Raw genomic sequence first — 24,079 nt, forward strand, 5'->3', positions numbered from 1 at the left:
GCCGCGTCCCCACGTGCCGGCCCGGGGGGCCACCAACATGGCGGCTGCCTGACCGCTGCCCCACCGTCGCGGGGAGCGGAGCGGGGGAGCGGCGCCGCGCCGCCCGCCCGGCCCGCACTCAGGTACGCGGGTCGTGCTGCTTTTGCGCCTCCCGGGGCCGCATCCGGCACCAAGGGCCTTGCGGGCGGTGGCGGGGGAGGAGCGCGGCCTGGGCAGGGGTGGGGAGGACAGCGGAGCCGAGACTGCGAGGAGTCGGCATCACGGGGGCAGCGGGGCCGCAGCGCCCTGACAGGACCCGGCACGGGCCGGGACGCTTCGGCGGGGTCCGGCCGCAGCCGCGGGCCCTCGGCTCCCGCAGCAGCACCGGCGGGTGCCGGCCGGTTCTGTGGGGCCGAGAGCGGCGGCTCCGGCCGGTTCTGTGGGGCCGAGAGCGGCGGCTCCGGCCGGTCCTCCGGGGGCCCGCAACCCTGCGCCTTCAGCCCGGGAAGCACTCAGCGCACCCGCCCCGAAGTGCAGCGGCTGCCCCTGGCTGGCTCCGGCTCTGCAGGGCTCAGCCCAGTCCAGCCCAGCCGCGCCGCCCGGGGGGATTCGCTCCGTCCCCGCGGTCAGGGCGGGTTGGGCGGCTCGCTGTGGCCTCTCCGCGGGCCCCCTTTGCCCGCAGCCCTGCGCTGCCAGGCTGCTGTGTCAGGACAGGGCGGCCCCAGGACAGCGGGGCCGCGTCCGGCGGGGAGCGGGGAGCGCGGCACGGGCACCGCGACCTGCCCCGGGAGTGTCCCGGAGCGGCGGCAGTGACCCCCGGGAGTGCCCCGGAGCGGCGGCAGTGACCCCCGGGAGTGCCCCGGAGCGGCGGCAGTGACCCCTGCCCCTGGCTCATCCCGCGCTGCACACGTGTGAGGTGGCAGAGAAAGGTTTGTGCTTGATGCATAATCTCTTAAACCCCAAAGGTTTGCTTCAGTGACATCACCTCCAGAGAGAGGTCCTTGTGCAGAGGAGCCCTCGTGGGTTCACTGCCAGAAGATGACTGTGCAAAGCTGCTTGTAGGAAGGGAGGAAATGAAGCAAGTAATTGGGTCAAAATTATAGTTATCATAAATGTATGGAAGGTGCTTCAGCTTCTTTTTGCAGCTTCCATTTTGCTGTGTGCCCTGGGTCACCCTGAGCAGGAGGGTTGCTCAGAACCCCTTTCCAGAGTTAGCTGTGGTAGTGATTCAGGAAGATGGCACTTTCCCCACGGTGTTGTTTCAGCATTTATACTTTCAGGCACTGGTCCAGCAGGAATCCTTGGCCTTTCCTTGGCAGTGCATGATTATATGAAGAATATTTCACATTTCAATGTTAGCACTTTGAGGGTCCATTATTACTGATGAATTTAGGTAAAAATCAAATACTGGATCATTTCTTGCAGGCCTGACTAAAAGTCAGTGTGTCAAATGATGTGTGGGCTTGCAATTTACCTTCCTAAAGTTACATTGAAGTCTTTGGTAGTAAAGTAAAATTAAGTCTCTAATACTCAAATGCCCTTCTAAGCTCAGAGTGAGATGCAGGATTCAGTTGCTTCATCACTGATTTTTACAGTTCTTTAACCACAACATTTTTCTTCATTGGTTCTACATCCATGGTGTTATGGTCAGCTAATGAGCAGTTTCATGGATTGGTCCTTGCATTGGTCACTGCAGGAGAAATGAGAAGATTTATATCTCTTGCCTGTGAGCTAATAACTCACACTAATAACTCATATTATACTTTGATTTGCACTTTTTACCTTGTAAAAGAAAATGCTTCTACCAAAAGAAGTTTGAACCTGCTGACCATGTGCTCTCTCTTAGTGTATGATTCCATTCTCTTGTGGTATCATAAATATATGTATATGAGTAATGTGGAAATAACCACCACTCTATGTATATATATGTATCAGACATAGGATTGTGTCTGCATGCCTTCATTCTGATTCAGAGGATTTCTTCCAGTTGCATGAGTATTATAAGTTGTGCTGGGACACACTGCTTCCTATTTATAGATGTGCCAGTCTCACTTTCCTGTAAAAGGATCTGTAGTCATGCTTTGTCTTTACAGGACTAAGAAAAAAAATGTAGTTTCTGTAATACAGCATTTCCCCTGAGTAGTGACAGGTGGATTCACAAAGAGATTCTGTGTGTAATTGCATAAGCAGTGTTCAATGAGGGACCAGAGACCAGGTCCTTCAGGCTGAATTTCTCTGTCCTTTCTTAGCCCAGGGAATCTTAATTTCTCTTCTCAAAAGTGAAATAACTTTCTCAGAAGAAAGAGAATAAGCCTAGCAAGTACTTGGCATGCAGGCTGTCAGGAAGGGAAGGGTGGTTCCTGGTTCTCTCAGGGGTGTGAAGAAGGAGGGTTTGGACCCAAGTGTTCCACCTTTTGGGTGTTCCCACATGTCCTCACACACCTGGGGCATCCTCCCACCATCAGCTCTGTGCTGAATGCAAACTGCAGTTGTTCCATGTATACAGAGCTGTCAGGTATTGGGCCACCCAGGGGATATGGAACTGATAAATCTCATTTCTTTAAAACATATTAGTGTGTATTTCTGGGAGGAACTGGGTGCCTGATCACAGAAAACACTGATATCAGTCAGATATCACATACTCAGGGTTTTGCTCACAGCCCAGTCCGTGTTAAGGTACTGGCTTCTTGCTGTGAAGATGTTTTGCATTTCTACAAAATTATTTCAGACAGGAATCTGAAATACTAAATCATTATTTTTCAAATACATATGTATGGTACAAAGACCCTGGGATGGAAATGGAAAATGCCAGCTCAGTACTGGGAGGGGCACGTTTTTGGTAGTAGAGAGTCTTTAAGTGAAAATTATGGAATTATATTTCTAGGTGGAATGCCAAAAACACTGTAAGCTTGAATTTTTTATCCAGAATGTCTAGCCTCTCTGAAAGGTTTCTTAGATAACTGTGTATACATTAGTGTGATATTTGAGAAGCCTTTATGTCAGCTGAAATATACTGAGCTGCCTAAATTGTGTGGTGGCTTGAGTATTTGAAAAAAATGACATTGTTCAAGATGTAACAGGGATGCTGGGTTCCTTCTTTCCCAACTGCTTGGTTCCCAGCTGATCCTGGATGCTACTTGTTTCTCTTTCTCTTCATCCACAGGAGGTCCAGCAAAGAAGCAAGCTGTCCTCAAGGACAGTGAGGGAGAGTTCCTGAACACAGACAGATCTTTCTTTGCCTAATCGTCTTTGTTGCTAAAACTTTCCTTGGTCAGTTTGTGAGAGGTCATTTTTTTTTTTTTTTTAAATGCCTATCTTGACTGGTGTTGGTTGATTAACAGTGTCTTAACATTGTTGCAATGGCATCCCAAATAATTTGTAAATCCTTTTGTTTGATTTCGGCAGGGAAAACTATTGTTGCTTTAGCTGAGAGATCATTTTTTATTCAGCTGTCTGAACCAGGCATGACATTGGCTCCGGCACTGGATTGAACATAATGAACTTTTGTTCCAGAGTATCCAGTCCTCAGTTAATATCAGTCTTATTTTCGTTGGAGTTGGTATAGTTATAAAGAAAAATCTGCTGTTCTGCTGGTTTTGGAGGACTCCAGGAAATGCAGAGCAGTGTGCTTAGGGGCTCTCATTTAGTAGTTCAGTCTAGAGAGTGGCAGGTCAGGAGACAAGGCTGCAGCTTGTCAGGGAGGTGAAATAAAAATCAGGGTATTCCCAGACTGGAATATCTGAGATAGTGACCCTGCAGGGCCAGTTGTGGCTGGAAAACAGCTTCTGCCTGTGTGTTACTGTTACATGGTGTGAAAAGATACACTTTATGCAAATACAAAAGGCTGGCTTCCCCTCCCTATGGCGCTGGTTCAGGGCATTTTTAATAACTGCAGCTTCCACAAAAGTTGTAGCAGTTTACCTATTTTTGAGACATTTGCTTGTCTCTATAATTTTGTGGTCTTTGGTCAAGATTGTTGAGTATCAGAGACCTGTTCATGCAAGCACATACATTCCTTCAAAATACAGACTAAACAGATTATCACTGAAAGGAACCAAGTTAACTTGAACAATACTCTAAGCTGCATGTGGTATGTGACACAGATGAAATTATTCATATGACATTCCTGTTTCCTTTCAGGTTGTGCCAAGGAATAAGCCAAGAAAAAGCTTTGTTTTATCCTAGCATGGCAAATGAAGAAGATGATCCAATTATACAAGAGGTAAAAGTGCATTGTGGCAACAGTGATTGTACATAAGAATTTTTTATTATTTTTATTACTACAATTCCCAATGTTCCTGAATTGCTGAGACAATGTGTCATCAATGTCAATGGTTGTCTTATTGGTTAATGGCTGGCACTGTACAAAGAATGATGTTGTGTGGGCCAAGTATATATATGGCTCATGGGACCTGTTTTGTCAGAGTAGTCTTGTCCATGCTGGCAGATGCAGCTCAGGTTTTTCACCCTTTGTAATCTGTCCATGGCAAAAGAGAAGGTGGGGAATTTGCTTCTACCATTGTGTGCTTTCAGTGAACTTCATTGCATGTCTCTGGGAGCTGAAAGAATTGGAATGGCTTTGATGAGTTAATATCTGTTAAACATGAATCTGCAGTGTTCATGCCTTCTGCTGAAATAAGGAGGTGTGTTCTGAGTCTGGACTTCTGTAAAGGACTGCTGTGTCCCAAGAAATAGCCACAGTGTCTTGTCACTTGATATCTGAGTTTACACTCCAGAAGCACAGGGAAGGGCAAATCCATAGAAAGAGAAAAGCCATGAGAAAAGGAGTGGCAATTGTCAGGAGTGTATCTGAAATGGCAGCTTCCATATGTCTTATTCATGGAACATCTGGGCATTTTCAGTTCTGATGGCCAAATGCAAGTATTGAATCAGCTTGAGGGTGTGGGTGTCTCTTGTCTAATTTAGAAAGATTTTTATGCCAAAATACCAGTAACAAACTTACCTTTCAGTTGTGCTGCCAAACTGAGAACTTCCTCATCTTTCTATAACTGTGATAACAGATTTGCTTTAGATCCTTGGAGGAAAAAAATTGTTCTTTCACATTTGTTTGCTAAGTTTCCTTGGAGAGGAAAAACACAGCTAGAGCCACTGTCTGCTGCCTCTTTATAGTGGGATTTTTAGGTTTGTTTTTTTTAAAAAGACCAACTGCAGAATTTCATGTCAAAGTCAGCAGAGAGGAAACTTTTGACAGGAAAGTCACAAATCTGTTTTGTATTAGAGTTCATAATGAAATGCTAATATTGTCAGTATTTGAGCTCTAAGGTTTATACTTTTATTACAGTTGGCATCTAATGAAAGTTACTTGTTTTGCTCTTTAGATTGATGTGTTCCTGGCCAGAAGTCTACTGGAGAAGCTCTATCTGTTTCAGGTATTGCAGTTAACTTTCATGCAGTAACTTAATGCTTCAGTCTGCCAAGATCTTGGGTATAGAGAACCTGTTTGTGTCTCACTTGGAGGCAGGAGGGAGGCAGGTTGGTGATGGGGCCTGTGGGTGTGCTGGAGACCTGGTAGCTTTAGCAGGATGCTGCTGTGGCTGGGAGATTTCATTGGATACCACACTGTCCTCTCAGAGTGATTCCCAGAGGGCTCAGAAGAGACATCCATGTGGCTAAACCTGGGTCTGCTCTCCTGATCAGCAACATGTGGCCTGTACTTTCTAAGCTAGCATTTACTTCTATAAAATGACAGATATTTTACTTCTAATAACTCTACAGAGAGTTAATGCTGAGTGATAAGATTTTATTTTTCTGCTGGACAAATATGTGGGACAATTTTCCTGTGCTACAGGTTATTGTGGTGTGTGAGGGGCAGGAAGAGGGTTGTGAAGTTATAAAAGCAGAGGGCTGGGAGGAAAACAACAAACTTTCTAGGTCATGCTCCCAAATTCCCTGATGACTCACAAATCAGTCAATTAATGTGTTTTCTTGGTATCTTGTCTCTGAGAACTGGCAAGTGGATCTGCATGTGAGGGGAAATTGAGTTACATTCTGTGAAATTCTTTGATCTTTAAAAGAAGAGGGGTGTATGAAATGATCTGTTTTCCAGTATCCCATTCGCCCAGCTTCCATGACCTACGATGATGTTACACATTTATCAGCGAAGATAAAACCAAAGCAGCAAAAGGTTGGTCATCATTCGAGTCCAGTCTGTAAAAGTTTGTTTATGATGTACTGAATGTACTTTAGAAAAGCACCTTGTGCTGTTGAGCTGTTCTAACCATGCAGCTACTTGCAGGACCAGATGTATGTGCTTGAAGGTATGAAGAGTCTTTTATTGTGTCTCTAAGGTAGAGTTTAGAGTAAAGGTAGTTTATAAATCATGGTGGGAAAGCCACTATTTTAATAGAAAAGAGAATCACTCATGGAAATGTAGTTACTAATGCTAATTCAGTCTGTGGATGCTTGTGTGAAAAGAGCTTGAATGAAAGGGTTTTTACAGTATTCAGAGAAGGGTTGAAGAAGGATTGAGCCTTAGAGCCATCCCCTGTCTCTCAGTGTCAGAGCAAGTCTTGATTTCTGTCTTGCCTGCCAGTGAATCATCAGGAGTCCTTTTTAAATCACTACAGGTAAAGTATAGCCAAAGCCAAAGTTATTACACTTGCTTGCAAATGTATCCCAGAACTCTGGCTGTTATTTTACAATGTGTTATTTAAAAACTGCAGCAGTAGATGTCTGTGTTACTAGAATTTGGTTCTGGGCAATGGTTGAGGGAAGTGCTTCAGTGAACTTTGGAGTTAGAATGCATGTTGTGTTCATGAAGTCTTTTATTAAATTCAGCAAACATTTGCAGTGTAAACCCTGTGCAAACCCTTGTAAATATGCTGTCTCATCCAAGAACTTGAAACTAGTTCAGTTTATGAATAACATAAAGGGAAAGAAAAAATAAGATGGTAGCTGTGATACACAAATTTACAAAGGCTTTGACACACCCTGAAGAAGAATATGTGCTGTATTGTCATAGTATATAAATAGAAATATTATGCAGAAGAATGCTTATTTTTGGACATTTGTCTGAAATTTAAAGTTGAAGTGGGGGGGAATAGTTCTTATAACTAAAGATCTGGAGTTTGTTACAGTGCTCTGACAAGTGAAAGTCAGGAGTAACTGAAGTCAATGCTAAGTGCTGTAGTCTCAAATTAGCAGAATGGAGGCCTTTGCCTCTGAAGAGGACTGAGTTACTTTGTGTTCTTGGTAGCCAAACTAGAAGGAAATCCATCTTGGGAGAGGTTCTGAATGGCTCCTGGGTAATGGAGAGGCTTGAGGGAGGTTGCTTGTGCTCCTGATTTGTACTGATAAGTAAATTAGACTGATAGTGTCATGGAAGGAGTCCAGCAAAGTGAATATGTATTTCTGGGCTGCCCAAAGAACTCTGTTTTTTCTGATCCCACTCATGTCCATGGAAGTTTATGTATCTCCAGCTTGTTTAAATGACCTCACTGTACCAAACCCATCTGTGTGCTGTTCAGCTCTGTGTGAGATTTGCCCTATGGATCTGAATGGTGCTGCTTATGTACTTAAATTTGCTGTAAAACTGTGTGAATGTTTGAAAGTGTGTGGCTGGGTTTTAATTGATGTGTTTGGGGCTGTTCCATGGTAATTAATGTAATTAGCTGTCTTTCCCTGCTATTCTTTAGGTTGAACTCGAGATGGCCATTGATACTTTGAACCCAAACTATTGTCGCAGCAAGGGAGAGCAGATCGCTCTCAACGTGGATGGCACATGCACAGATGAAACAAGCACCTATTCCTCGTAGGTGTCCTCTTTGTCTTCCTTCCCTTTTGGGTGAGCACACATATCTGTGTGTCCACCAGTGGCTGTACAGCTACAGAGGCTGCTTTGGACTCTGTGAGATTAACCTACATATTCTAGGGTGCATCATGAATTCAGATATGCAGGCAGAAGTGATGGGTATTTGTCTGGTGCAGTTGTTTAGAGTCCATTTTGAGAATTGGTGCTTTCAGACTTTTGGCACCTGCATGCCAGATTGCCTGTGGAATGCCATCTCACTGCCCTCCTCTGTCTGCAGGAAGCTGATGGACAAGCAAACTTTCTGCTCTTCCCAAGCTGCCAGTAATGTTTCCCGCTATGCAGCTGCTGTTTATAAAAAAGGTAAATTTCTTTTGCTTAACCCTCACATCAGTGAAACATACTCATTTCAGTGTTAAGATAAGACCTATTTGATCTTTACTTTTGGCCTAGGTTTTAATTTACTGATGGGTCTTTTAAGAAAGGAAAACTTCCCTTATCAATGTCTCAAGTGTCCTTGAGTAGGTGTAGCAAAATTGTAAATATCATGTAAGAACACCCTGGGTTTGTAAATGTCTCCAGAATCTTAACATGTCCTGGTGGCCTGAAATAATACACTTGTAGCATGCTACACTTGTAGCGTGAAATTATCATTATTTGTATTGCTTTCTTAATCTAATTTTGTCTGTCTCATTTTCCTGTTCAGCACTTTTTGTCCTTCTCTTGACTGCCCAGGCCATCACAGAGTTTTGGTCTGGTTGTCATTTGGGATGACAATATGTACATTGTTTTCAGTGATGACTATTTTACTGGGGGTCTTCTGGACTATGGGTCAGGCATGTGCCAGAATGTGGCTCTCTACAAGATCAGGTTTCAACACAAAAGGCATAATAACAGAAACAGCTCTTGGTCTTTCATATTCCCTTGAAATCCTGAGCACTGGATGAATTTTTCACTTCAATCCCTTTTTACATTTTCCTGTATTAAATATTTATACTCAATTGAAGCTGTGGCTTTACAGAGACAGGGAGATAATGAAAAGTTGTGTTTTTGTGCAGTGAAAAAATCAATTTTAACCAACATTAATTCTGTTTTTCAGGTGAACTTCACTTGACTCCACTACACGGAATTCTTCAGCTGAGGCCAAGCTTTACCTACTTGGACAAGGCTGATGCAAAACATCGAGAAAGAGAAGCTGCTAATGAAGGTAAATTCTCCTCAATTGTGTTTTCTTAGGCGAGGTGAGATACAGGCTCTCTCTATGTGACTGACAAGAGTCATTCTGTTTGAAGGTGTTTATTTTAACAACACAGTCATCATTAGGCCATTTCCCAGATTTTTCACCAATTTTGGGGTTTTTTTACCTAAATGCTTTTATGGGCACAATGTGGGCTATTGGCAGAGGGATGGGAGATGCTGGGTAGTGGCAAAGGGTAGTGGTGGGGACTTCATCACCACTGCCACTGGAAAGGTCATGGCAACAGGGTGTCCTGTCACAGGAGCATTGTGGTGGTGTCATACATGGCATGGTTTGGCAGGCTGGGATTGAATCCATGCACGTGGAGTTCTCAGTGTGCTTTCTTCCTACATGGGCCCCCAGACTGGCTTGGGTTCTTTCACTGCAGTGGTGTGTTTATTTCTGTGTTTTCTGGCAGGTGGTGATTCATCCCAGGATGAAGCTGAAGATGATGTTAAGCAAATTACTGTATGTCCACATTTTCCTTTTTGTACTGGTTCAGGCAACAGTTCACAAGAAAGCTTGACAATTCAGAGTGAAATGAAAGGACAGCAAACCTCAGCTAGTCCTGCTGCCCCTGGGCTTGGGTGGGAGAGACCAGGTGCCCTGGCCCGTATGGCACAGGCATAAAGATGGCACTGAGAGCAAGGGATGATTCATTGGAGCTAGGGCCCCTAGCTTGTTACTGATACACCAAATCAATAATGCAGCTGGGTTTTTTCCAAGGGTTTTAGGGCTGTATTTAATGATGCCCAAATCCTCTAGGTCCGATTCTCCCGCCCTGAAACTGAGCAAGCTCGACAGCGACGCGTTCAGTCCTATGAGTTCCTGCAGAAGAGACAAGCAGAAGAGCACTGGGTTCACCTACATTATTATGGCTTGAAGGTAGGTGTGTGCTGCCTCCTGAGATGCCTGGGCCTGAAGGCTCAGCCAAGTCCAGAACTGGTTTTAAATCTGGGCCCGTGGGAATCAAGGATCATCAAAAGATAATGAAGAAGAGCTCTGTAGGCTGGAACAGACCCTCTCCTCTGCAGGATAATGCTTTGGGGTCTCCACACTTCAGAACTGAGAGCTGGACAAATAAGAAGGTGGGGTTTGAGTGTAAGAGTCTCTTGGATCTTGGATTATAAACTGGACTTTGTGAAAGACTTGAGAAACCCATTCAGTCAGGTGTGAGAAATCCTGTTTGGATGACTTGTGCATGTCTGTCAGGAGCTTTCAATGGCATAGCAAGGGAGCTATTCCCTGATCACATGAGCATCATACAAGGAAGTGAAAGCAGAACATCAGTTAGGGAGGTGGAACACTTGAGTGATGTAATGATGACAGGGTGGTCATAGTTTGGAATGAGAAATCCAGCTCTCTGGCACTCTGTATATTTTCAGGATGTGCTAATGACTTTTGTTTTTTCCCCATCTCCAGGACAGCCGTTCTGAACATGAGCGCCAGTATTTATTTAGTCAAGGTCATGGCCTTGCTGAAAACACAGAATTAATTAAATCTCCCAGGTAATGGTTTGGTGGTTTCCTATAGAAATGGCATTAATTAGTTGGGATTGTTTTCAGAGTAATAAGCAGATATATTCTTTAAAAATCTGCTCTTTGAAAATACTATTCATGATAAAAGTTGAATTGTTTTAAAAAACACAGAAACAAACTAGCTCTCATCTTTTTGAGGTTGCTTTCTTTGTTTCCCTTTACCCTTGAGATTAAAACCTCTTGTTTTTTCCTCAGGGTTGTAGTTTCTTGTACGTTATCACAACCCTACATTATTTGGACTGTGAATACTGTGAAGGAAAGTCAAAACAAAAGCTTCTTCTGGTTAATGTAAATTAATACTCTGAAGGCAGTAACTTCTATTGTTAGCAAATCTTACAAAAGTTCCCTTTATGATTTGTGGGGACAACTGAAACTACTTGAAAGGTGTTTGTGTCTGTTTCTTGGTGACTGCAGCTCTTCATAGCTTTCCATAATGCAGTCAGTGCTTCCCTATCATCTGGGACAGCCATGGCCCAAGTAACAGTGAAGTGGCACAGTCTGGCTCTGGTTAATGGTGTGGGTGTGTTTTTCTTAACATTTAGCATCAGTAAGTCAGTGGTAGGTGTTCTGAAGAGTCTTTTGGATCTGATTCTTTCTCACAGAAATTGCATGGGTGGGACAGAAGTTTTGCTTGTTGTTGGTCTGATTCTCTTGGTCTGTGGGGTTTTGTATGATCCCAGTAATGGCTGTCAGAGCACCTGTGTTTAATACATTTCCTTGTACAGATCCTCTGTTTGGACACCTCTGCTGTACAAAAGAGCTGGGATTCTGACCCACATTTAGTTCATACTCCCTCTTTGGGCAGATGAATGTCAGTAGCTTGTACATGTTCTAAGGAGATGGGAGTGGAATGGGGAGCTCTTTTCAGGCTGATGTTTGTTTTGCAGATTCACACAAGCAGGTTTACTCTAAGTGAAAAATTACTGTACTTAAGTCTGGCAAGTCCCAAGACAAGCATTTGAAATAACATGTTTCCTTTTCTTCTAGTGAATATTTAATGATGCTGATGCCTCCAAGCGTAGAGGAAGAGAAGTAAGTATTTGTCCATAATGTTCAAAGTTCACTTTAGCTGTTTTCTCTTTTTCATGGACTGCAAATCTGTTTGTTTATCTGCAGTGACAAACCAATGGCTCCAAGCAATGTGCTGTCTATGGCTCAGCTGAGAACTTTACCCCTTGCTGATCAGATCAAGATCCTGATGAAGAACGGTTTGTAGATTTTGTAATACATTTGCACTTCCCTTTGCGACTTATAGTTGTGTCAGATAAGATACCTTCCCCAGTATTACCAGTTCTGTCACCCCACCAGACAGACTGTTTGGCTCTCTGATTCTCTCAAGAATCTAAATCCCAAGTCTTTCCCTAAAAAAGAGCAGTGACAATTGATCTGGCTATTGATACACTTGTCATCAATTTACACATATTAGAAAAATTTCTAGTTTGATTATAGCTTTCTGTATACATTTATTTCAGCAAATATCTCATGGAATGTGGGGTCTGAGCATGTACAGCCTGCACTTTGGTATTTTCTGGGAAGTTTTTAATGATACCCACTTCATGGGTGTCACGTAGGAATTTTGTCTCTTCTGGATTGCTCTCTGATGAGAGCAAATCCTGAGGATTTTGCCTCAGGAGTGTCCAGTGTACCTTGTCAGGTATCTCTGCTTACAGATATTGCCAAAGGCACAGGTTGGTTGGCTTTTTTTTTTAATTATTATTTTATTAATACATTAATTTGTGACCAGCCAGTCAATTCTGCTGCAACACCAGCAGGTATTCCTCAGAACAGATGACATCGGGGGGTAAAGCTAAGGCTTTATTTCTTTCCCCGAGATAAATCTTTGTCCGTGCACGCCCCCCATCCCCGTTGCTGGGTGTGTGGGTGGTGTCTGACGCTGTGTTTGCCTTGCAGTGAAGGTGATGCCGTTCGCCAACCTGCTGAGTCTGCTGGGCTCGGGCACCGACCCCACGGCCGTGCTGCGCTGCGTGCAGCAGGTGGCGCTGCTGGTCCAGGGAAACTGGGTGGTGAAGAGGTACGGCCGGGCTTCGGGAGCGCTTCGGGAGCGCTCGGGCGTCGCTTCGGGAGCGCTTCGGGACTACTCGGGCATCGCTTCGGGAGCGCTCGGGCATCGCTTCGGGAGCGCTTCGGGACTACTCGGGCACCGCTTCGGGAGCGCTCGGGCATTGCTTCGGCAGCGCTTCGAGAACCACTCAGCCCAAAATCCCCGCACTCCCAACTCTCCAAACCGTTGGTTTCAAGTTACCTGTGTCTCAGTGCAATCAGCTATTCCATATCCAAAGGGTTGCTGTGAATATAATGCCTCAGTACCGGTCCCATGTGGGATTGTGGCTGAGCAGTGATGTAATCTGTGTTTGCATCTGAGTTATGACAGGTTTTGGATGTCTGCACTCACATTCTTTTGTGAGAAAGCTATTCTGAATTCTTCCAGAGATTAGTGTCAAATAGAAACACAGAATATTAAACCAATATCAGCTATAGTATTTCTTAGCAAAATTCAGTTCTATAAGGATCTATGTGCAGTTCCATTGCTGTTCATCAGTGGAGGCTGCTCTAGTCAGCTGAAAACAGCCCTCTAGAAGGCATTGTTCAATAACTCATGGGGGTACAAAGTGTACCACGTGAATTGCAGTCTGTATCATCTTTCTGTTAGGATAGAGCACCCTGGGAATTGAAGTCTAAAATGCGGTATGATTTTTTTTTTTTACCTGGGTAGAGCCCTGCATGCAGAGATTTACAATCTCTAGAATAGCTTTGTTAAGATGAATGGCATCAGCTGCCAGTCCAAGTGTGCTAGCAGGATGTTTCAGCTCTTGTGGTACATGCCTGTATCAGCAATGTGACCAGCTTTTACAGCAACCCTGCTGTCCCTCCAGCTGTTACAGGGGGAAGCTGGGAGCAAGTTAAAAGACAGTATATTAGCATTCAGATTGTTCTTAGGTTATAGCTGATTCTTTGCTACTAGTCTGAGGAGGATGTTTGGATCTGTAGTGGATGGGGTGTTTGGGCATAGGGCAGCACACATCAGAGCTTTGGACAGAGTGAGGAGCCATTTCTTTGCTCTGGTTAGGATCAAGATCATGAGCCTGAGTTGCTGTGGGGTTTTGGAGAGCCTGGTAACACATCATCAGCTGGCCCTGCAAGCAGACAGGGACACAGACTAATGTTGGTCTTGGGGCTGTTGGTCTGAGTATGGCATTTTGTAATATTGTTCTGTTAAACCCTTGATTGCTGGGAAGGAAATAAAAAACTCTCTTTCCCATACATCAGCATTTTGGCTAAATGCTGCCTTCAAGGCTGCATACCAGGTTAGCCTAAGCACTTCTTAGGATCATTCTGGTCTTGTTTACATGGATGCAAGGGAGGGTAGGCTTTGCAAGAACAAAGCAGAGCTTGTAGCTGTGTTGCACACACCTGCTTGCCACAAGTCTGTGCTTTGCTTGTCTAAGCCTTTCTGCACTAGTGTAATTGCAGTGGTGTAATTACACCAATATTAATTCCTTTAATGAAAACCATACTTTGGATAAAGGTATAATTTAACTGCAGAACAGGGAGAACATGTTTGTTATGTTAATCTTCATTAATACTATTTTTCTGGAGTACCTAGTAACTAATTTCTCTTCCTTTTTAATTAACAGTGATGTTCTCTACCCGAAAGATACTTCTAGTCCCCACAGTGGAGTTCCTGCAGAAGTGCTCTGTAGAGGGAGAGATTTTGTTGTAAGTATAAAAGTGTTTGTTGCTTTTAGAGGAAAACACAGGTGAAGCTTGCCTGGGAGGCCGCAGCATTGCAAAACTTCTCTGCTCTACTGCAGTGAGGAGTTTCCTCCAAGGAAGTTGTTTGTGCTTTAATCCTGAAGGTGTTGTTACAAGTCTGCCCTGGGAGTGTTGGTGTAGGCTCACGTTGTGTCTGGCTGGCAGGTTCAGATCATCTGTCATTAGCAGCATTCATCCCTTTCTAACACATGCTGTTGAGCACTATCACATTGCCCTCACAATGTGGGGCTTGCAGAACAGCCAGGACTAGATAATGAAGTGCTTGTTTCTCCAGCTCCATTTCCATGGGCTCAGGACTGAGAGCTCAGGAGGGCAGTGTGGGTAAGCCTTGTGCTCCCTGAGCATGCACTGTTGATCTTTAAAAGGACTTTATTCCCTAGGGCTGCTAATCAGTGAAAGGACTTTGTTCCCAGGCACCTTTTGTGAGCAGTAGCTGCACATGGAAGTTGAAATGAATACAGGTCTTGTAAACACACACGTAACCACAGCAAAAAGGAGCAACCTCTGCATTGTGTTTTATTTTCACTGACCATGGAAAGAATTAAGTTCCTAAGTGGTTCCTAAGTTCGTAATCAGTTTATGGCTTCCGCCCCTAGAGCAAATCTTATGAGTGCACAGCTTTCATTTGTTTCAGTTAGACCTGACTGTTTTTGCAGAGTTTGTTCATAAAGTTTAGCTCTGAACAGGAGAATGCTGTGCAAGAGATTTTAAGGGTATTAAAGTACTACTGTAAGATCAAACTGATGGTTATTGAAGCTGACTTTTCTCTTGATGTCTGCCCAGGACATTGCCATATGGAGACCTGGATTCAGGTGTGACCCAGTGACATAAGTGTTTAGGACACAGCAGATTAGGTGGCACGTCATGTGTAAAGTTCAGGGACCAGAATTATTATGCTCAGTTAAGTAAGGGATACTGTTTTAATGTTTTGGATTAAAAGATACATTATTTTCATATGAATTTTGTCAAATATAGCTTCCATGGGAAATGGATCTGTTGATCTTAAAGGCAAATTATTTGCTGATTAATAATACAAGAAGGAAAAAGTTCCAATATTAGAAAATAGAAAGGATTGATATTTCTGGCTTTCAGACAAAGAGAAATGTCTGGTTTTACAACTCAGGATGTAATGCTGTATTGCAACTGTGGAGAAATTGTGTTCTAACTTAAAAAGTGAACTTTATTTCCCTGGATATATTTGTGTAAAGTAATTAATAAGTTCAGAAAACATTTATGTTCTTCTTGTGCTTTAAAACAGAAATGCCCTGTTCCCTAAAGTGAGTGGATTGGGTTTGTGTGTTTGTGGGCAGAGAGAAGCTGAATGGGAGAGAAGGAGGCATGGATGACGTCGTAGGGCAGGAAGAAATTGTCAGTAATGAGATTTTGGATTCTTAACATTATTAAGGCACACAGACTAAAAGAGGCTGTAGCTTATTTAAATGGAGACAGGAAGAAATGAAAGGTCATGTTCAGGTAGTGTTCTGCCCAAGTCCTGTCAACCTGCCCTCAGCAGCCACCTCTCAGGATTTGGACCTCAGGAGCTGCTGTGCAGAGCACCTGGCTGTCCCCTACCTGGGAACAAGTGTGTGAGGAACAGGACATCTTGGCATGACTGTAAGTGACTGTGATGGGGGTGGAAGTAGGGAACAGGCATTTTGTAGGGGCTCTGTGCTGCTGAAGGGCAACAGTCATCAGCCTTTACAGGTCCCTATGTGAGAGTGTCTCTAGGCTCATGAGGAGGTGTGTGAGAAGCTGGGCTTCAGGTGTGGCTTCTGGGGTCCCAACATCACTGCAGTGGTTTTGTTGGGTTTTTTGTTGTTTGTTGTTTTTTTATTGCTTTGAAACTAAATGGAGTGTGAGTTCAAGAGATTCCTCATAGCTTTTGTAGTCATAGGTTTGCCAAGGTACACCATGGACTCTCAAAGCTTTTGGTCCTGTGTTCATGGCTGTTTGAAGACAGGAGGAGCCAGAAAATATTTTTCTTCTAGCTGGCTGAGAATCACTTACTTCTACATTCTTGAAAGGAATGGAGGTTCTATTTTTGTGGTAACATCATTGAACAGGGTCATTGCTACAGCTTCAGTAAAGCCACTGCTACATGCAGTTACTAGGTTTTCCTCTTTTGTTCTTTCCTAGATGTGGAAGTTCACACAGGACCGCTGGGTTGTGAGAAAGGAGGTAGCAGCTGTTACAAAAGTGAGTGGATTCCTTTTCTTCCTAAATCCAAAGGTGGTGATAAGTTGGCCAAATGCTGCTGGGCATTGTGTGGGTGCAGATAGTGGATGCTGCTGCAAGCCTTTCCTCTCACAGTGCCTGCTTTGCTCTCCATTTGGAGCAGGTACAGATAATACTCTTTCTAGAGAAAAACATTCTGAGCAGCTCCCACAAGTTTCCACAACTCCAAGACAACCTTGTAGCTGAGCCACTGGAGTTCATCATGTTCTCTCTTTTGTTTCATTGGAAAGCTGGGCACAGTTTGAACTGAGCTGACTGAAGGTGCTTACACAGCCCAGAGTACCTGCTCTGCTTTGGGAGTCATAAGAGCAACTCTTCTGTTGGCATTTGCCATTACAATATTGAGTAAAAACTTTAAAGCAACTCAGGCACCTGAACATTCTGTTAAAAGTGGCAAATAAATGAGAAACATTAAGTCAAAAGGACAAAACCCAAATTCTTTAAAATGCACTAAAATGATAAAGCACGAGTCAGTTTGCACAGACCATCTGTTTTTGAAGTGTAAGAACCTGTGCTGCATAAAAGCTGGGCATGTGTAGGTGCAGCATGTCTGGCCTGCAGCTCTAAAATAACATTGATTAACATAAGATTAACATTGTAGAATATGCTTCTCTTCCCCATGGAGCCTTTTCATCTCAATTTGGAAACTCCCTTTTCTTCACAAAACATGCCATGAGCTATTTGACTTTGGGGTGATTAATCACCACTGCTCTCTGAAGTCCTGGGCTTTTAACAGTGTGTGAAAGTGTTGGTGCTGCAGAGCAGGATGAGTATCTCTGACTTAACTGGGTGTGTGCCCATGGAGCTCCCTACACACCAAATCAGCCCAGCTCTCCTGTTTATGCACAAGGCTCATTGCTGCATCTCTCCTGTGTAAACTGCCTTCCATGGTACTTATGCTTTTCCTTTTTCTTTTAGCTTTGCCCAGAAGATGTGAAAGACTTCCTAGAACACATGTCTGTGGCAAGAATAAACAAAGGTTGGGAGTTCATGCTCCCTTATGATGAAGATTTTGTCAAGAAACATCCAGATATAGTTCAGAGACAACAGATGCTGTGGATGGGCATTCAGGCTAAGTAAATAGTTTACTGTATTTTGGGGAATATGCTAAAAGCAAAGAACAGTACCAAGGTTCTGTAGACACTGATAATCTGATCTGTACTGCCTCCAAGTTTCTCCCTCACAGTGCCCAGGCAGAGGTGTGTAGGGGGTGTTACTGCATCACTCAGGTCATTCCTGGCTCTTGGTTCCCTGGAGAGTTGGAATGTTCTAGCTAATGGCTGAAGCTGGCATGGCTGAATGCAGACATAACAACTAAAACTGTCCTGAATATTGTGTCTTTGTCTTTCAGATTAGAAAAGGTCTATAATCTCTTAAAGGAGCACTTGACACCAAAGAAACAAGAGGCACAATCAGGTAAATGGAATTATGCTTGGATCATGTTGAAGCACTTGCATCCATCCATCCATCCATCCATCCATCCATCCATCCATCCATCCATCCATATTCCTGAGTGATGTTTTGGAGTTTCTCTGTTTTGAATGTGGTGGAGACTGGTCTTGTTTAATGTCTTTTCTTTCTTACTATTTCCTCTGGAATATTTAAGACAGATCTTGGTCTGTACTAATGTCACTGAAGTTGGAGTGATGCCAGCTACTGTGGCATCCTTGTAGCAGAGCCAGGAAGAGTCTCTGGCCCTGGGGACTTACTGCTTGATGCTGTAAAATCAGCTGGTTCTCTTACCCACTTGCTCATTTAAGGCAGTTTGTGGGGTGTAACCAGCTCCTGAAGGGAGAACAGACAAGGCCAGTGCACAAATAATTTTTACCTCTCAATTGAATGTTAATGCAGCTTAATGTGAATGAGGTGATTTTTTACTTTCCCAATTTGCACTGGACTCTCTGGTGTGGTTGAGGGCCAAGCAATTGCTTGAGAGTGTAATGGCAGGAGGCTGTTAGGAGGTATGAAGCTGTCTGTTTTTGGCATCCTTCTCCCTGTGGGTGCCAGTGAGAGTATTAAAGTAGCTGCTCCAAAATCCCAAAAGATTGTGAAAACTTGAGATTCCAGAGTTTTAACTGGACATTTGGCTCAGTGCCACACACTGGAGCAATTGAGGAATGTAAGCAGAACTGACAAAGGAGGATATGAATCCATTTCAATACCCTGTGTCTGATCTGCTCAGAAGGATTATGTGTTGGGTTATTTGGAGAGGATTAGTGAGCCTAACAGCAGAAAAGATAACAGCATGTGTGCCTCAAACACTGCACTCCTTGCTTTGCCAAGGACTGGTTCCTCTGCTGCCAACACACCCCTTCCTTTCACCTTTGGGTGGCTGAGTATGGAGAGGGGAAGAAGTGCAGAGTTCTATGGGAAAGAACTCATTCCTGTCCCTTTCTCCCCATTCCTGGGTAGTAACACTCAGCAGAGGGTCTCAGCCTCTCGTGCTGAGCACCTTCTGCTGCAAGGGTGTTCAGGTTCACTGTTAACTCTTCCCACTCCCCCCTGTGCCTGCTGACATCCTGGTGCTGCCTCTGGCAGAGGATTCCCACTAGAGAATCTAAAAGACAAAAAGAAGAGTTGTTGGACAGAGAAGTATTTGGGTCACAAGCAGAGATGTGTAAGCAGTCTGTATCCTGGTTTCCTGAATTGTGGAAAAGGCCCTGGTGATTGAACAAACACACTTTGCTTCAGATTCCTTGACTGGAACACCCTTCTCCAAGCATTAGGCTTTAGAAAAACTAACACACACTGCCCTCAAAAAGCCAGCAAAACCCCCCAAAACTAATGTAAAATCTACTCAACAGACTGGGTTTATGCCTTAGATTTTATAAGCAGATGATGTTTCCTGGTGAGCCTTGCTGTGATTTATGGTACCTTTTGTTTCTTACCAGCTCATCCATTGCTGGTTTCTGGGGAGCAAAGGGTCAACATGGCTAAAGCAAAAGTCAAGCAGAACTATGGGCAGCTGGAGAAGGAGTTCCAGAAGCAGAAGGCAGAGATGAAATCAAACGACACCTCGGCCAAGACAGATGTTCCCAACATCCGCATTAAAGAGGAGCCCGTGAGTGTGGAGGAGCCCATGGACACCTCGGGCCAGGAGGGCCTGAACAACGGGCTGCTGAATGGCCTGCACCCCTCCCAGGGCTCCCTGGAGCCCCTCAATGGCCACCTGCCCGGGGGCTGCATCGACAGGGTGGCCCAGGAACTGAAGGCCTTTGTGTCGGCCACATTTAAGAAACAATTTGTACTCACCCTGAGTGAGCTTAAACGGTTATTTAACCTTCACTTGGCCAGTCTGCCCCCAGGACATACCTTGTTCAGTGGCATTTCAGACAAAATGTTACAGGACATGGTGTTGGACACTGGCTGCAAACAGATTCTGGTGCCTGTAAGTATGGTTGTCCCTTGGTGTGCTTTGTGGGAGGGATGGGGGGATAGTCAAACATCTGAGATGTGAAATATTTGTGGCTTGTGCTGGTGGACCAAAAGGATAGATGTGCTTGGAGTAACTATCCAATATTAGACGTGTTGAAGTTGCTGGAATTCTGTCTGGGGTCCTGCTTCTGGCAGGCTCTGCCCTCCCTGCCCTGTTGTCCTTGGAACTCTGTTTCCACATCCAAGGTGTTGGGTCACAGTGATTTGCTGTCCCAACTTGCTCCTGTTAACATGATCTGAGGCAGGCCCAGATTCCCATCAGCTCTCCTGGAATTGCACAAGCTCCTTTCCTCAGGGACAGGGACCAGCTGAGAGAGGAAAGGTGACATTGGCTGCCTGGGAGCAGCAGGGCACACCCAGCAGAGCCTCTGGGAAGCGACAAAACCCATCTGCAGCAGCTTTCCTTGGCCACTCTGTTTCCTCCTAGGCTGTGCAGAGGTGTCTGTTTCTTTGTATGGAAATGACGTGTGTGATTGCATGAGACAGAGCAGGGCTGGGAGACAGTGGATTGCTTAGGAGAGCAAAGGGAATCTGGCACCATGGGAAACAGCCTAAAAGGAAATTAATTTTACAAGACATCTGGCACTCCTGATTGGGTTACAACCCGAAGGTTGAGCTTGAGAGCAGCTGCATTTTGGAAGAGAGGAGAAGGAGCATGTGAAGTGCTCAAAAGAGCAGGAAGCAGGAGGGCTGGGAGAGCCTGGAGCATGGGAGCTGCTGGGGGGCAGCAGGAACATGTTCAGTCGTGTGCAAAGTACATGTTGCAGCACCTGGAAGCTGAGTAAAGCCTGGAAATGTCACTAGGGAGAGCTCCAATGGTGGTGCTTGCTGCTTCCTCTCCTGGCAGTTTCCAAGTCCTGGGGTGGTGCTTACCTGGAACTGTCTCAGTGCTGGCCAGGCTCTCTGCCCTGCACCTGGTGTAATGTGTGTCTCTGCCTCTGATGGTAACAGCTGAGCTCATTCCTGCTCTGCTGCTTGGGACTGGGGCTTGTTTGCTTTGGAAATTTGGGGATTTTGGAAATCCACGTGAGAAGTGAAAGTGAGATTGTTTCTCTTTTCAAAAAGCAAAATAAAATCTTGCTGAAGAGAGGTGGCCAGGAACTTCCTTCTGTATGGAAACCCTGTCACAGGAGACCTGCAGAGGTGCAGATGTGGTCCCTGGAATGTCTCTTGGGGAGACTGTTGCAAGTTTTAGTTCTGCTGACTCAGAATTTACTGCAGACCTCGAGCTCTCGTGTATGAGCCTGGACTGCTGTCAATGTAAATCTTTGCCCCTGAGGCTCCCTGATTCTCTGTGCAGATGGAAAAGGTGCTGGGGCTGGGTTTTCTCTTTGCATAGGCTCCCACACTTTGGTGTTTCTTGATTGTTCCCCTGGACAATTTTGTCAGAACTCAGCAAGGGCGCCTGAGCTCAGGGAAAGCCTGGAGGGTTGTTCAGTGTGGGATTTCATAGTTACTCATTAGTTTTCTGTAATTGGAAGTGCTTTGGTGATAAAAATCAATGATCTGAGGTAATTAAAATGATATTCTGTGGGGGGTGAAGACACTCTTGGCTTGAGTGCTTACCTATTATAGAAAACATGTGGCTGAAAATGGCAATTGAAACCTTAGCAGGGGAATGCAGGATGTATTCCAGAGCTGACCAACAGCACCTGGGGCATGAGATAAACAGTGTTTGTGGGGAGCCAGGAGAGGCCACAGGGGATGGCTGCAGGGTGCTATGCTTGCTGTGCTTCAGCCTCAGCAAGCAGGAGGGAAAAGCACAGGAAAGAGCAAATGCTGGGCTGGTGCTGCCATGGGACAGGGTGAGGAAAGAGGAGAGTCACAGGGGAGAGGAGCCCTGGGCAGGCACCTGAGCTGTGCAGGATGAGCCCATGGGAGGTGTCAGTGCAGGACTCTGGCTCCTGAGGATCTGCACCCATTTCCTGCAGCTCAGGGGGACTGGCTCCTGCTGTGGCTCCCTTCCCATGGCCTGTGGAGTGGCAAGGTTCTGCCCAAAACTTGAGGATGTTTTTGAGGCCTCGGGAAATGATGTAAGTGTTGTGTGCATCCTGCCTGGCTGGGCTGACAGGAGGGGAGTGCAGCCCTGCCCTCACACAGAGCCCTGGTGCCAGTGCCAGGCTCCCTGAGAGGTGAGATCAACAGTTTACCTTTAGCATTACTCCAGCTGATAAGTTTTTTTCTGGCACACTCAGCCCCTTCCATCTGGTGTTGCTGTAACATGAGGCTGCCTGGCAGTGGCTCAGTGCTGGAGTGAGACATTTCCCAGAGCCAAGGGCTCCTCCCTGGGAGGCTCCACTTGGACGTGGCAGCCCTGGGACCTGGGGCAGCAGGGAGTTCATCTCACAAGAGCCCTGCACTTGCTCCAGGGCCATAGAGCAGGAAAGGGCACAGGCCAAATATTTGAAAATTGATTTTAAGGTAGTAGAGAGCTGTATCAAGGTGAGGCTGGGGAGATGAAGGTGACATAAACCAGCAAAGGGACAGCAGATGGGAAGGCAGTGAAGCTGTTTGGGCTGTGTCTCTGAAGAAACCCTGATGTGTGACAGGAGCAAGCAAGCAGGGAGCTGTTGGCAGCAGTGCTTGCAGCAGTCTGCAGAGGAAGGCAGGCTGGAAGGAGGAGATTCTGTGTGTTTTTCTTCCCAACTAAGTATTGTGTTTGTTTGGAAGCTGTTTCCTCCAGAATGGCTGGATAAACACAGCTGTGTTTCAGCCCTGTGGCTGAGGCTGGAGGAGTTTGCACTCCAGGGCTGTGCTTGGCTCATTGTTGAGTGCCTGGGTGCTCCCAGTGCCCTGCTGCACTTTGCCATTCCTGCTGCAGCTGTTGTGTGGAGGGAAGCTGGAGTATTTGATTTTATCTCTGCTGAAAACCTAAAAGAGAGATTATTCCTCAGCAAGTGTCCTTATGGTGGGGAATTATGTCAGGTGCTGTGAGCTTAGTCAACCTGAACCCTGGCTCTAAACCAGATGTAAAACCTTGTTGTATTCCAGCCATTTGGACTAACCTGAAAGCCAGAGCTGCTAATCCCACTAGGCAGCTCCCACTGGACAAAACCCTTCCCCTTTGCAATAAGATCAGAGGCAGAGCATGAAAGGAAGTGCTGATCTTTTCACTCTGATGCACAAGTCTTTTGGCTGGTGTGAGGGAGGCTGGGAAGAAAGGTTTGGTTTGTAGCAGCAGCCAGGGTTGAGGGATGCTGGAAAAATTGGGACTGGCTTGTTAGCTTTTCATAGATAATTGATTTAGGTCGTCTGGGCAGTTAGCAAGGAAAAAATCGTTAGTGACAGCCAGGAAGAGACATGTCAGGAGTGAAGGCATATTCCAGCAGTGCTCATTAGTCACTGCTCCAAGGGGAAATGTTAAGACAAATGGATGGTATTTTATTTTTTTGAGGGGAGAGGCAGTTGTGCTCCTTCCTGTCTGGAGGGGTTTGAGGCTTCTGCTTCAGAAAAAATGAATGTGTTTCTCTACCTTGACATGGGGAGAAAAACAAAACATGGAAAAACTTGGAGCCTGAAATGAGAAAATCTCAGATTCACTGTCCATCAGTGTTCAGTCTTCTGCAGTTCTGTAGTCTGCCCCAAAACAGAGATGGCAATATACCAGAATCACCTGCTTCTCAGTAATGCTGACTTGGGATTAGTGAAGCAGGTGTGACACAGACCATTCTTCTGCTCTGTCACTGGGGCTGTGAGAAGCTGCTGAGCAGCCACAGGGCTGCCAGAGCCAAGGCACCTCTTGGGGTAGTTGGGTTGTTTCAGCAGTTATTATTCCATGGGAGCCAGGGTTTTGATTCAGTAATGGGTGTCCAGGGATATAGTATCATGGAATCATTAGGCAGAACTCATTAAATAGCTGGTTATTTTTAACAGCCTCTTGTTCTCAGTTTCCTCCACAGACTGCTGCCTCACCAGATGAGCTCAAGGTCTATGCACTTTGGGAAGCTGGTGACACTTATGATCAGGTAAGTGACATTCCCCACTATATTTTTATTGAACATTTGACATCATTTGCATACGTGTTTCTGGACCTGGTACAGCAGATAGTTTTCCTCTTTCTTTCTTGGTGTTTTTAACACCAACCTGTTTCCA

At 45.2% G+C, this 24,079-nt stretch overlaps 1 protein-coding gene across 1 annotated transcript in view; it reads left to right on the forward strand.

Annotated features, from left to right (window-relative positions):
* Nucleotides 1-24,079, forward strand: part of POLR3E (RNA polymerase III subunit E) — a 27,895-nt gene continuing 3,816 nt past the window's right edge. Inside the window, exons 1-19 of the mRNA XM_056503026.1 lie at nt 1-122; nt 4,120-4,201; nt 5,319-5,369; nt 6,047-6,124; nt 7,635-7,750; nt 8,028-8,110; nt 8,847-8,954; nt 9,403-9,452; nt 9,750-9,869; nt 10,407-10,492; nt 11,510-11,554; nt 11,639-11,730; nt 12,434-12,554; nt 14,179-14,260; nt 16,454-16,513; nt 17,471-17,628; nt 17,904-17,968; nt 19,444-19,940; nt 23,875-23,952. Of these exons, the coding sequence (XP_056359001.1) occupies nt 4,166-4,201; nt 5,319-5,369; nt 6,047-6,124; nt 7,635-7,750; nt 8,028-8,110; nt 8,847-8,954; nt 9,403-9,452; nt 9,750-9,869; nt 10,407-10,492; nt 11,510-11,554; nt 11,639-11,730; nt 12,434-12,554; nt 14,179-14,260; nt 16,454-16,513; nt 17,471-17,628; nt 17,904-17,968; nt 19,444-19,940; nt 23,875-23,952 (1,926 nt within the window). The 5' untranslated portion in view covers nt 1-122; nt 4,120-4,165. The remainder of the gene's footprint in view (nt 123-4,119; nt 4,202-5,318; nt 5,370-6,046; nt 6,125-7,634; nt 7,751-8,027; nt 8,111-8,846; nt 8,955-9,402; nt 9,453-9,749; nt 9,870-10,406; nt 10,493-11,509; nt 11,555-11,638; nt 11,731-12,433; nt 12,555-14,178; nt 14,261-16,453; nt 16,514-17,470; nt 17,629-17,903; nt 17,969-19,443; nt 19,941-23,874; nt 23,953-24,079) is intronic.

Source organism: Oenanthe melanoleuca, chromosome 14 (genome assembly GCF_029582105.1).
Source record: "Oenanthe melanoleuca isolate GR-GAL-2019-014 chromosome 14, OMel1.0, whole genome shotgun sequence".
NCBI classification, from domain to species: Eukaryota; Metazoa; Chordata; class Aves; order Passeriformes; family Muscicapidae; genus Oenanthe; species Oenanthe melanoleuca.